Raw genomic sequence first — 13,556 nt, forward strand, 5'->3', positions numbered from 1 at the left:
AAATTTTCTCTTCCCTTCCCTCCCCTTCCCTCAATCCAAACACAGCGTAAATAAATTTTAAAACCGTCTCTCAAGTCTGGAGCACAAGGTCACCCTTTCTCCTATTCTTCAAGTACATCTCTCTCTCTCTCTCTCTCTCTCTCTCTGTCTCTGTCTCTCTGTTCCCATGGATTTGAAGGAAGTATTGGGTAATCTTAACAGAGACTCTTTCGTCTCTCTCCTCTCTAAACTCATTGGAGAAGCGAAATACGTCCAAAACAACCCACCAGAATTGATTCCTGAAGAAAACAGAGTAGTCAAACACGTCCTAGATGTTCTCCTCCCTTATAGCACCACCACAGGTGGAGGACCTTTGATAATAAACCACGTTACTTACGTTAAAGGCAGAGGAAACATTATCATAGAGTACCCAGGAACTGTACCTGAGAAGATCTTGTCCTTCGTTGGTTGCCACATGGACGTTGTTACTGCCAATCCTGACGATTGGGTCTGTGAGATGTCTTCTTAGGTCACAAAATATTCTTTTTATATTTCTTGATTTTCCTATTGTTTTGAGTTTAATTTACTTTAAAATCTGTTATTTTTCTCATTTTGAGATTACCCATTTTGCTTTCATGGCAAATGAAGTTCTTTTCTTCTTTTTTCTTTATTGTGTGATTTGGAGTTTTTTGGATTGGATTGTTTCTTGTAGAAACATTGATTTTATAAAGTACCCATTTTTATTTCTTTGTAAATTTTGTGTAGAAAGGAAGTAATATTATGGGTTGTTTTTAGTTTTTTCGAATTAGGGCTATATGGGATTGCTTCTTGTTACGTGCATAGGAATGGGTGTGATACAGGAACAAGTGGCATAGCCCATTCAGTCCCAGCCCATGTTTGGTCCATTTTATTTCAGTTAGTTTCTGTCCATGTTCTTTGTGTTAGTCAATGTGTCAATGTATGCTAGAGCTTTGTGCTTAGTGGTAGGGAAGGTGGGTAGTTATAGAAGAATGGAGAAGAATTGATGTATTTAGAACCTTCTTTGATATTAAGAAAAGGTTATCTTTTGATCCCAGAAAATTTTGTTTAAGGAGGTTGGTTACCCTTGCAGTAACCTGTAAGTTCAGAATAGCTAAAAAGAAGTTCTCTATCACTTTTTTTGGGGGAAAAACGTGATTTTGGTGTTTTGGATTGTGTTTTTTCTTGTAAAATCATTTATTTGTAAATACTCATTTTGATTTGTTCATAAGTATTTTGTTGAAAGAAAATAATATTATGGGTTGGGTTCAGTTTTCTTAATTTGGGCTTGTGAGATTAGGATTGCTTCCTGTTAATATATATATATTTTGGAGGGTTTTAAAATTGGCATCTCTAGTCTTTTATCATATTGGGGGATAACATAAACCCACAAAATATCAGAACTCGAATGCATTGTTGTCAAGTTTGGGTTTTATTTATTTGTGTTGGTAGGGAAAGTTTGAATTGTGTTTGAGAATATTATATCAAGAACTTGGTCAATCATTGACTTTCCTATTTGGGTATTTTGTATATTAAATGACACAATTTGCAGGAATTTGATCCTTTCTCTTTGAGCATTAATGGAGATAAACTTCAAGGTCGTGGAACAACTGATTGCTTGGGGCACGTCGCACTTGTAACTGAGCTTATGCAGAGACTAGGGGAAACAAAGCCAAAGTTGAAGTCAACTGTTGTTGTTGTCTTTATAGCCAACGAAGAGAACTCATCAATTGCAGGGGTTGGTGTGGATGCACTTGTTAAAGATGGATTGCTTAACAATCTTAAACAAGGCCCTCTGTAAGTTATTCAATATTCATATGCTCATTGCAAATAATAGACTTTTAAACTCTTTCCAAGGAATAAGACCAAAGGTGAAGTTTAAGGAACTAAGGTTCTTTAATGTGGTTTTACTGTTCTCTGCACAGGTATTGGATTGATACTGCAGACAAACAACCTTGCATTGGTACTGGTGGTATGATACCTTGGAAACTTAAAGCAACAGGGAAGCTTTTCCACAGTGGCCTACCACACAAGGTAATCAAGTTCAATCTCAACTTTCTAGTAGCATTTTCACCTATCATATCACTTTGGGATAGGAATTCAGCACGGATACAAAGTGTTGTACTTGGAAAATTCTGAATATATATTTTTTATTTGGTTTATTAATTTTTTATATAGATAACAATTGTGTTATATAATGATACTAGAGTTTGCCCGTGCCATAGGCACGAGCATCCTCTTTGGGGTTAAAGGGGTAAAAAATGATAGATAGTAAAATTAGAGGGGTATTATTGAAAGGAGGGGGGGGGGGGGAAGTCAATAAAGTTTGGAGGGGGGAAGAAGAGGAAAGGCAATAAAGTGGGGTTCAGTGGAACCCCCCTCCTTTGTCTTACCCACACAAAATTGTAGTTGAGTGGAACGTTTATACCCACAAAACTATAATTAAGTGGGGTCCACCGTTGTGTTTTATTCCATTGATTAGAGTTTGTCTGTGCTTACTAGCACAGGCATCCTCTTGGAGGTTAAGGGGTTAGAAGAGGAAAGACAATAAATTTGGAGGGTTATTGTTGGAAAAAGGGGAGAAGAGGATAGGCAATAAACTTGAAGGGGTATTATTGGAAAGGGGGAGGTAAAAGGCAATAAAGTTGATATTTTTCCTCAAGATTTGTGGTGAGATTAAATCACAACCCCTTTATGGGTGGGTAAAGATCGCGACAACGGGGGAGGAGGGAGCAACAACTGTGCTTTTTTATTATATATAGTAGAATATTAATATACATGAGTGCTTGATCTTTGTGATACCCTAGTGTGCTTTTCTCATATGCCAAGGATTTACACATTTGTGCTCATGTTTCTGGTCAGAATTTTTGAGTTTTGTCGATCACTTATGTAAGATAGATTGTATAACCTGGTTTTTGAAGGATGTACAACTATTTATGGTTTGGAGTTGTTTTTTTGGCCCTAGTATCATGATCTATATGTTGTTATTAAAATTGCCATTGTTGCATCTCAAAGTTGAGAGCTTCCAGTTGAAAACTGGTACAGTTTATTTTGATATTTATCTATAAGTGGACGATAGCTTCATAAATTTGAAATTAGTTGGGAATTCACCCCCTTTTGTGTACCTGCAGGCTATAAATGCTTTGGAATTAGTGATGGAAGCACTTAAAGAGATTCAATTGCGGTTCTATAGGGACTTCCCTCCCCATCCTAAAGAAGAGGTCTATGGATTTGAAACACCGTCGACCATGAAACCAACTCAATGGATTTGTAAGTTGTGGTCACACTAATCTGTGCATTTTATCCTCATTAAACATCAATGACATTGTTCAGAAAGACAAACAAAAAAAAATCTGATTTTTCTTGGTACAAACAAAGTTAGAAGATTCATTTATTCACATTCGAATTTGGTGAATTGCAGATCCTGGAGGTGGGATCAATCAGATTCCAGGTGAATGCACAGTTTCGGGAGACGTCAGGTTTGTCTTTCTCATTCCTTTACAATGGAACTTATGTATGTGAGGCCATTTGACTAAATATGAGGCCTGACCTTGCCGCTTTGTGTTGCAGGTTAACTCCTTTCTACGAGTAAGTGCCCCAATTCCTGTTCTTTTAAAAAATTGTTCCTTATAAAATGAAAAGAAACAATTTAAGATTAATATCCCACCTAATAAATAATAAATTGGATTTTCTTTCTTCTTCTTTAACTTTCTCATGAGCATACCCTTCATAGTGTTCCAGACGAGGAAGAGACGTCCAAAGTCGTTGTGGATGGATGGAGTATGGGTGTGAAATTCATGGACCCTTGTGATTGGGTCATTATATGTCATGTTTTTATTTAGTTTTATGTTGAGGATTAGAAGTTGGGCTTATTTTCATTTTTTATTAGCCCATGGTCTTAGTATAAATGTCTCAGATTCATCATCCAAAGGCACTTTGCATGTTGATGCATCACTTTCCCATTCTATCTAGGAATTTTTTTTGTTGCATGCCTCCTCTTTCAAGGCATGAAGAAAACATGATGGAAGGTTCTAATTATTATTCTTTGTTCAATAATATATTCCAGAGTGACAGATGTGACAAAGAAGTTACAGGAATATGTTGACGATATAAATGCGAACATAGAGAAGCTAGACACACGAGGACCAGTTTCAAAATATGTCCTCCCAGATGAAAATCTTAGGGGAAGGTCTGTTTCTCATCTTAAAACTTATTAAGATTAGACATCAATTGATTCCAGGAACACATATGTCCTCTAATAGATTTACTTGTATAGGTTGCTATCTCCATTTATTTATGTACTTGTTTTTTATGTGAAGAATATATGTTTGCTTGTTTCCAGACTTGCAATCAGTTTTGATGGGGAGCCGTTGGCTGGTGTTGCTTGTGATCTTGATTCTCGTGGCTTCCATGTGTTATGCAAAGCAACTAAAGATGTGGTTGGATATGTAAAACCATATTCGATAACTGGGAGTTTGCCGTTGATTCGAGAATTGCAGGTACGGTTGTCATCTCGTCCTTAGCTAATAGCCTTATGGAGTTTTTCCATCAATTAAATTGACGCCCACCTTGTTATTTATTGCATTGTAGGATGAAGGATTTGATGTTCAAACCGCAGGCTATGGTACCGTACTCTTACTATTTGAGATATGGAATTTGAATTATGTTTTTAGGAAAATTACTAAAAAACGTCCATCAGAATGATCAATCGAGAGTCAAATTCTGGAACTCGTTATTGAAATTTCATACCTTCTTTCTATGTTGCTGTATTTCAAGAAAAAGATGATTGAAAGATAGCAGAGTGGATCAACTGAACCTTGTGAAAATGAGAGGGTATATGGGAAGGCGAGGTTTAGTTGCTCACGAAAGAAACAGATATATAATTTTGAATCTCATGACATAGCTCAATGTATTGGATCCACATAGGGGTTACTTTCTAAAGTGCATCCGTTTGTCTTCTATTCTGCATCCTTAGTTTTGGATGATTATCAAATTTACATTATGTATGTGCCATCCAACTTTATTATTTCATATCTAACAAATGAACAGAAATTTTTTGTCTCAATCATCCATGTTCTAATTGGTTAGAACTATTAGTGATTTATTCATTGATATTTGAAAATATAGGAACTATGTCAATGCTTGAATATAGTACTTGATAATGTTTTCATTGTCCAAGTCTTTACATATTAAGTTGGATTTAATAAATGTAAAATCTATTATTCTCATTTTATGTAGAATATTGTTTTCATTCTTGGCTCTCAAATACTAGAACGCGCATGTCGTGGAACGTTATCGGTCCACATTTCCATATTTCATATAGTTGGTTCTTTTTTTTTTTTTTTCTATTCTTTTTTAAAGTTTATAATTTCCAATACTTTTAAGGAGGTCTGACCATTTCTTTTTTTCCTTCCCAATGCAGGCTTGATGGCCACATACCATGCTAAGAACGAGTACTGTCTGTTCACTGATATGAGCCAAGGCTTCCAAGTGTTTGTTAGCATCATATCTCAATTAGAAGATGACAACTAAAAGCATATCAACCTCTTGAATGCCTCTCTGTGAACCCAGTTTCTAGTTCCTGCATCCATGCAGACTGGTATCTAATATTTTAGATTTTCGATTATCCCCAAAGCACCTAAAAGACTATTAGCTGCTCAAATAAATTCTTAGTAAGAATTTCGTACTAAATCTTCATTCACTATGTAAACTGCATGCAATATCAATATATCTAAGCTGGTACTGGGAGTTCCTTGTGCATTTTTTGTTGAATAGTTCGCATAATTTTGTCTTCCCTTTTGTGTTTCAAGAATTGGGGACCAAGTTTGATGGATTGGCAATTATAAAATCTTTGCCAAGGGTGGCAATCTTAACACAACACGAAATTAGTGGGTTTGAAACTTAATTGGATTTGGGTCATAATACTTGACCCATCTAACATGATTGTTTAATGGGTCATGTGTAGGTTCTGGACATCAGCCCATTTTTACATGTTTAATTAGTGTCATTTATATGTAGTTTTTTTTATAGGAGGTATCTCAAATATCAACAATTATTAAGGGTTTTTAAAAACATTTAATAGAATTTCATAGAATTTTTTTCATAGTATTATTTATTTTTATTTTTATTTTATAAAATATAAGAGGGGTTTTAAAATGATTTAGGGAAGTTTTTAACATAGGAAAGAAAAACATTTTCCTTACTAAGTTATTAAGGAAAGTTTCCTAACTACATTTTGTGGCATCCAAAAACAGGATCCAGTGCCACAGGGATGTAGAAGACAATGCTAAGAACGTTGGATTTTTTTCTTTTCTTTTTTTATTTTTATTTTTATTTTTTTTTGTAGTAGAACGGGTTACATGGGTCGGGTCGGGTCGGGTCACCAATTTAATAAATGTCTCGTGTTCGGGTTTTAAGTTTTTGACACGTTTATCAAATAGGGTGGGTTTGGATTGGTTAAATTTTCAGAATTCCCTTACCTCAACATGACACGAGCGACCACCTGATCTATTGCCACCCCAAATCTGTCCATAGGAAGGTGCAATCATAGAAAATCTGAACAAAATGAGGAAATGTACTCAAGCTCGTAAAGTATGGAACTGATATTGGTTGCAGGGATTTCATATCAAGATCTCCGCCGCAACTTCAACGATACTTAGTTTACAGATCAAGATTTTCATTTGCACAAGACATACTATCCGTATACAATATACTTTTTTATTACACATCTATTGTGTAGTAGATTTCTCTACGAGCAATAATTAGGACTCTGCCAACAAATATACAGATTATTTTTTTACCGCCATCCCAATAGTAGGAGCAAAGGCGCTCATGCAGCCAGCCATATTAGTCCGGAAGATCGACTACACACTTGAATGTCAATAGCTCTTTTTCTTTGGGTCTTCACAAGTTTGAATTTCTTCCTTCTAATCTAAGCTGGTTGATTCTTTGACGTAGTCTTCGCCTGTGATCATGAATCTTCCAGAGGCCGTGCCCCAATATTACCGCAGAGTATATGCCGTGTGTGATCATAGGGGAGAGAAGATTATTTGTCTGTATTGGTTGAAAAGAGAGAACTTGTAAGGGATGGGTAGAAGTTTGAAGTGGTGAGTTCAAGTGCATGTGTAAAATCAAAGTTACCTGGATCCATTCAAAGCCTAGGTAGAGAGCCAAAATTCCTTCCAGGAGGGGAGAGTAGATCTTCTTCATTTGCCTTCTTTCATACCAGGCTGCATGCCCAACAAGGCATGAATAAGAAAAAATATTTTGACATTAAAAGCAAGCCCATACTAGACAAAAAAAAAAAAGGGTCTAAAGTACACGTCAAGCAGAAACTGAGGACCATAAACCCAATGACATACTAGTAAGGCAATATGTTATGGTCCTAGCCTCTCATCGCGTAGTACCTGTGGCACTAGAGCTAATCCCTTGATGTCAGCATTACCCAAGAGTCCTATGAGTCCTCTCAGACTAGCTCACTCAAGATTTAGTAGAGCCTTTCGGACCATTCTGAAACCCTTTAGCTGCCTTGAGATTTGGTGAGGGGGAATCCCCAAGTCACAACATGGGTCAGGTCCTAAAATTGGGGGGAGGTCACATCCTTCACACGAAATATGCAATCCTCTTCAATTTCTCATACCCTAAGTAATGGCTGCCAATATATACAATCCAAGTTGTTGAAAAAGGGGATAAACCTGCAAAAAGCTTTTTGAGATCTTGACGGCCAGGGCGAGAATGTAAAACTGGTGCTATCACATAAGTAGGATCTGACAGAAAAACAAGTAACTCCATGAATTAAAATGAAGATAAGAAGATCACTAGGACACCCTGCTTAAAACAGAGGACTCGGAAAGGTACCTTTTGGAGAGGCGGCCACATAATAGAGTGATCCTGTAAGAGCGGCCGTAATCACAGCTGCAAATGCTTCAGCAAATGGGACAAATGGTGGCAGCATACCAGTCTGTGCCAACTTGGAAAAATTATGACATTGTATTGTATGGTAGCATTTATAGTAAAACAGTAGAAAGAAAAAAAGAAGAAAAGTAATGGAACGTGTACCACAGATGCAATTCCTCGAGCATCTCCCACCAATTCGGTACTTCTTAGGAAGATATCGGCCAATGCCCCCTAAAATAAATGCAAGGAGTTTTATCAGTATTCTATTTTCTTGGATTGGAGAACATGATCATAATTTTTAATAATTACTTTTTCATGGCTCATTGAAAAAAAGTAAACAAGTGACTTGTTGAGACCAATTTTTCAGTAATTTGTAATTATTTTTTTGATACCTTGGGTATCTGGGCCTCTTAGAGCACCCTATTAATCCCACGGGGCACACATGTCATTCCTTCCACACGTTCCAGATGTACTGGGATAAATCCCCGGGGGTAGCCACCAAGGGGGTAGGAGCCACCAAGGGGGTAGGGGGGTCATAGGGATATCATATTGGATGATCCAACTGCACAATGAATCATGAACAACATGATGATCATCGTAACCAAAATTGGACTGCATTTCCATAAAAATAGGTCACCATAGTATGAACAATTAAATTTGTCGCTGGATCGTCCAACATGATATCCTGCGGAGGCCTCACAAGCAGGAATACAAATGTGGAGTAAGAACGGGGGAATTAGAATAGACATAATTCCTCTATAATTAACCATCCAACTAATCCACACAAGTTCATGGAATCCATTGCAAATAAATGTTAGGTGAAATACTACTATCTATGTTTTTTTTCTTCAAGTGCAAGATTAGTGCCAAATTTTCAAGGATGAGGCTGGGATGATGATGAATATTACCAAATCAAAAATAAACACAATATCTTTCATACTAAATATCAAAACCTCGAAATCAATGTTTTGTTAGAGAACTGACCTGAACAGCGGCACGATAGAAGAGCTCTTCCCCAACTGAGCTAGCAGTAACAATGAGTATGAACTGTAAAAAATGTAATCACATTGGATCTTATCTCTCATTCTTAAAACAAAAAGGCTTTTGTTCACAACATGAATCCAATAGTCAAAAGTAGAAAATAAAATATTGAGTATGTTACCTGCCATGGTGACATTCCGTAGAAGAAGCTCCGGAGCTCTTCATCCTCTACATCTCTGATGGCACGGGCATGAGGTGATAGCTTCACGACTTCATCCTATAAACCCATTTAATTATCAGCTCAATCGAAACAAAACTACATTCAAAATCAAAAGTTTGAAAAAAAAAGAAGACCCAATCATAAGATTTCCCTTAGTTTCTATTTCATTGATCTACAGCTCGAACATTGTTATAGAAGCATAGATAAAAAACTATAGTTACAATTCAACGACATTGATAAGTGATCTACATACATCTAATATAAAGAGAAGAGCCATAATCGGTGGAGCAGCATAACCAAGTCCTTCAAGAATGGCATCTAATGATGGATGGAATCCTCCCATGCAATCAATTCCAGTAATTGAGCATATAAACCTTCCTGCTAGAGCCATTGCGCCATATATGCCTGATTTAAAAAATAAAAAATAAAAAATCAGCAAACCTAAGATTTCAAACATCAATTGGGCAGTACACCAATTAATCAATCAAGGAAACCCAATTCTTAGATTTCAAAAATCTTATAAAACAAAAATGGAATAATAGAAGAAAAGCCGAGCAAAAAAAAAATGACCCCAAAAAAATCATTAAAATGAAAAATAAATTACAATATGTCAATGAACATCAATTGGGAAATCCAGCAATTGATCAATCAAAGAAACCCAATTCTAAGATTTCCAAAATCTTACAAAACATTATAGAAGAAACACTGAGCCAACTCGGCCGAGTTTTATCGAAAAAAGAAAAGAAAAAGAAATCATGTATTACGATACGAACTGGATAAAGAATCCGAAAAAAGCTTCTAAAAAGAAACCAAAAGATAGTAAGTGAAAAACTGAATCTACTCAGTCGAGTTTCATACAGAAAATCATCAAATTGCACACACACACACACACACCAAAAAAAAAAAAACTTGAAGTACAAATTGTTCACTAAGAAACCTCAAAACTGAGTCGACTCACTCAAGTTTCAATAATCAAGTCGGCAATTTTGTTTAAAACTTGAAGAACAAATTGCTCACTAAGAAATCTCACAGCTGAGTCGACTCAATCAACTACTGAATCAGAAAGGAAACCAGAAAACACTTACCGATTCCATAGCTGAGTCTCACAATAGCTCCCAATTTCTCCCAAACTGGAAACTCTGCAGCATCGTTGAAGCTCTGATTGAACGTTGTAACTTCCATGGCGGGCCCTGCAAATCCTCCTCCTCCTCGATCTCCATCTCTTCTTCCTCCATCAATCCCATCGCTACTTCGTTCCGAAGTTGCCCTAATCGGAACTCTAACTCCATTAAAGCTCCTTCTTTGCTTTCTTGAATGAAAATCAGACAACTTGGGAGACGAACTAGACTTACATGAAGCAGAGGAGAGTGGAAGAAAAGAAGGGTATTGAGATCGAGAAACTAATGGGAGATCCATCTGCAGCTGTAAGTGATAATTGAGATTGAAATCTTATGAAATTGATGAGGTCTTCATCAACCATAGCTTTGGTGTGTTTCGGGCTGTGCAGACGATATGAACGGTCTTCCTCCATTCATTTTTATAAGGATTTTTGAGTAATTTAGTTAGATACCCCTGGATTTTGATTAATATTTGAGAGACCCCTTGTATATTTTGAAAGTACTCCTTGACCATAGTCTTCTTTGAGAAAATAATAAAATGACTTAAATACCCTCTTTTCCAACCTCTTCCCAAAAACAAAAATCTTTTTTTGTTTTTTTTGTGTGGTGGTCGTGGTGGTGGTGGTGGTGGTGGTGGTGTATAGTGCGTTTGTCTTGTATAAGTTAGATATGATAAATATGATCGCGATGCGGCTAGTGTGTTCGATGCATTACGCTTGACATTTCACCCAAATTTTGGTGAATATTTTAGACACCCTTTGTGTTTTTAGACTAGTGAAATACCTCTTAACCTAAATATACTTTGTAAGATTTTTTTTTTTTTTAAAAAAAAAAAAAAAAAAAAAGGCTTAAATGTCCTTTTCTTCAATCTCTAATATATAAAAAATCCTTTTGATTTCTCCCACCTTCAACCCTATATTCAATCCATCATTTTTAACTCATCATAGCCTCTTCTAAAAATGAAAGACGATATATATAATAAAATAAAATAATCAAGAAATAAGATATTCCTTATAGTTTGAGTGACATCTCCGGATGAAAGTGTTAGATTTTAAGCATACAAAATCTTTAATATAAATCTATTATTCCCAATAGAATTTAGAATCATACACATATCTCAAGAATCCTATTCATATTGCTAAGAATCGAAGTCAGGGAACTTACCTTCTACCATAGCCAAATCATTGATTCAATAATTCGTTGGAGGTGTGCCTTTCACAATCCTTGTGTTTGATGAACAAAATGCGCAAACCCCAAATTGATGGAAATTACTGTAGGCATCAAAATTTTGTGAAGATCCTTACAAATTTTGTAAATCAAAATAAAGTCCTTAAAGTCCATAAATAAGCCCCCACATTCAAATTGGCCCATTGATTGGAATGTCTCTCTGTAATCCAATGGTCTGTTTGTTTTTCAGGGGGTGAATTTATTCTCTTGATAATTTGATATATTTTGACTTTGCCCTCACCAACTTTTGGCAGTTGTCCCCACCCCCTCAAGTTTTTTGGATTTATTATAACTCTTCTATTTGGTTAATAGTTGACAATTATCCCTCACCGCCACTAATGACATTATTCTTTGACTTAAGTTTTCTCTCATTAATTAATAGAAAATTACCTAAATACCCTTTTTCTACAATCTTTAAAAAAAACATATGAATTTTGGTCTCAAAATCACTCATCTCACATTCTTCAATCTTATCAGACAATTATAGTTTAACCCCACTACAAGAAAATTCTAATTCCGCCCTTATTTATTTTACTAACTCACAAACGAGATCAAAATAATTCGAACAAGTCATCTCGGTCTCAAACGAGTTTGAAAGTCATGATTTTAATTACTAGGTTCTACGATGATTATTAAAAGGGGGATTGACTACTTGCAAAATGCATGTTCGTTGCACACTTGCTATGTAACCTTAGAAAAAGACTAATTCTTTTTTTACCTTTTTAAAATGGGTCTTGTCACACGTTAAAGTGCAATATGTGCACTTTTGCAAATTGGAATCTGAGAGTATTTCAATAAAAAGTAATGTTTTTAAGGGCATTATTGATACAAAATTTAGTTTTCAAAGTGCTTTTATTGCACTTTAACGTGTGCCTCATCACTTATTTGATTGGGATATGGCGTTTCCATAAATGAGGGAGAACATTTTTCTTCACGTAACTTATGTTTGGTTTCCACATTTTTCTTTAAACCACCTCCTACGATGTAGGGGCATTTGGATATGAGTCCCAAACTAGTTTGATGTATCATTTCTATATATAAGAATAATGTTTACATGACAAGTTTTGATTGGAGAATAAACACGTTGCGCTTAGGAGCCTAAAGTGTCTAAAACTCCATTTAAAGTGTCCCACATAAGCATAGTGCTTATTTTATAAGAACAAGACACCATATTGAATCCTGAATTATATAAGTCAAACTTTGTTGTGGATATTTTTTCTCAAAATAGCATTATTCCCTATTCTCAATAATGATAAAATGGGTAAAAGTGGTTGTACGTTACAGTTCCCTTTCATTTAAAGAAAAAAAAATGAAGAGAGAGAGATTTAAAATTTTCACTTTTATCAAATTGACATAAAAAAGAAACTAAATTAAGTTTGAGAATTGTTTTGAAATTTCAAAAAGCAAAAACAATAGAAAATGAGAAAAACAAAAATTCAGATAACGTGCTCCTCTTAACTTGCCGATATAGGAGATGTTCAAAGTCCCTTTGCTTTTTTCTTTAATCCAACACACCATCTTTAAATTAGATGTTGACACCCTTGTAACCCCCGAGTTTGGACCATGTTTTTAATACCCTATATTATGTCTTCTCTTGAACCACACCATTATCGAGATGACATCTCATCTCAGATATGTCAAACTGTTTAACTCATTTTAAAAGTATTTATTAATACATATTATATTTAAATAACTAATCTTATTATAAGGTAGATTAGTTAGTAGAGGCTCAATCACAAAATCTTACTTTGCATTAATAACAAATGTTTAAATCACGGAAAATGCTGAAATGACAAAAAGTATTTACTGTGAGTCTCACGAGTCTGACGTGGGATGTGCACATAATCATAGATTGTGTTTCCTCGCAATACGAGTAAAAATCATCTACGGTTATGTATACATGTCCATGTCAGAATTGTGAGAATTGCAGTAAATATTGTGTCACCCCAGCACAACTCTTAAATCACTAAAATAAAATTAATTATTTTATATATTCCTGATTAATTTACTCAGCCAAGTTTTCATTAATTGTCCTAGATTTTCAAGATATCATCTCAATCATATCAATTTTTTGGAATCAGTCAATATGGAGGACAACTCACATTGAAAATCTCACT

The 13,556-nt window shown here is 35.4% G+C and overlaps 2 protein-coding genes across 2 annotated transcripts; one reads left to right on the top strand and one right to left on the bottom strand.

The window, feature by feature from the left end:
- Nucleotides 1-106: 106 nt before the first annotated feature.
- On the top strand, nt 107-5,769 carry LOC147391501 (acetylornithine deacetylase-like). Its single transcript, XM_086460051.1, has 10 exons — nt 107-487; nt 1,550-1,794; nt 1,923-2,031; nt 3,129-3,267; nt 3,419-3,476; nt 3,568-3,585; nt 4,064-4,186; nt 4,340-4,496; nt 4,588-4,621; nt 5,420-5,769. Exons 1-10 carry the CDS (start codon nt 167-169, stop codon nt 5,527-5,529), a joined length of 1,314 nt encoding a protein of 437 aa, XP_086316177.1. The 5' UTR covers nt 107-166; the 3' UTR covers nt 5,530-5,769.
- A 784-nt stretch (nt 5,770-6,553) lies between these two features.
- On the bottom strand, nt 6,554-10,615 carry LOC147391502 (CAAX protease self-immunity protein). The gene is made up of 9 exons (XM_086460054.1): nt 10,180-10,615; nt 9,348-9,499; nt 9,056-9,151; nt 8,878-8,940; nt 8,056-8,124; nt 7,855-7,957; nt 7,692-7,763; nt 7,138-7,226; nt 6,554-7,050 (listed from the first exon to the last, which is right to left on the bottom strand). Exons 1-9 carry the CDS (start codon nt 10,508-10,510, stop codon nt 6,901-6,903), a joined length of 1,125 nt encoding a protein of 374 aa, XP_086316180.1. The 5' UTR covers nt 10,511-10,615; the 3' UTR covers nt 6,554-6,900.
- Between the last annotated feature and the right edge of the window lie 2,941 nt (nt 10,616-13,556).

This window comes from Akebia trifoliata, chromosome 11, assembly GCF_017979445.1.
Source record: "Akebia trifoliata isolate Shusen 1 chromosome 11, ASM1797944v1, whole genome shotgun sequence".
Classification (NCBI taxonomy): domain Eukaryota; kingdom Viridiplantae; phylum Streptophyta; class Magnoliopsida; order Ranunculales; family Lardizabalaceae; genus Akebia; species Akebia trifoliata.

What these genes read in the sequence shown, in the direction of transcription:
- LOC147391501 (XM_086460051.1), top strand. Translation starts at nt 167, where the DNA reads ATGGATTTGAAGGAAGTATTGGGTAATCTTAACAGAGACTCTTTCGTC. An exon ending in CTGCCAATCCTGACGATTGG is followed by an intron (nt 488 to 1,549) that starts GTCTGTGAGATG and finishes CACAATTTGCAG; the next exon opens with GAATTTGATCCTTTCTCTTT. An exon ending in ACAGTGGCCTACCACACAAG is followed by an intron (nt 2,032 to 3,128) that starts GTAATCAAGTTC and finishes GTGTACCTGCAG; the next exon opens with GCTATAAATGCTTTGGAATT.
- LOC147391502 (XM_086460054.1), bottom strand. Translation starts at nt 10,510, where the DNA reads ATGGATCTCCCATTAGTTTCTCGATCTCAATACCCTTCTTTTCTTCCA. An exon ending in TCTATCGTGCCGCTGTTCAG is followed by an intron (nt 8,125 to 8,877) that starts GTCAGTTCTCTA and finishes CATTTATTTTAG; the next exon opens with GGGGCATTGGCCGATATCTT. An exon ending in CTCGAGGAATTGCATCTGTG is followed by an intron (nt 7,958 to 8,055) that starts GTACACGTTCCA and finishes AAGTTGGCACAG; the next exon opens with ACTGGTATGCTGCCACCATT.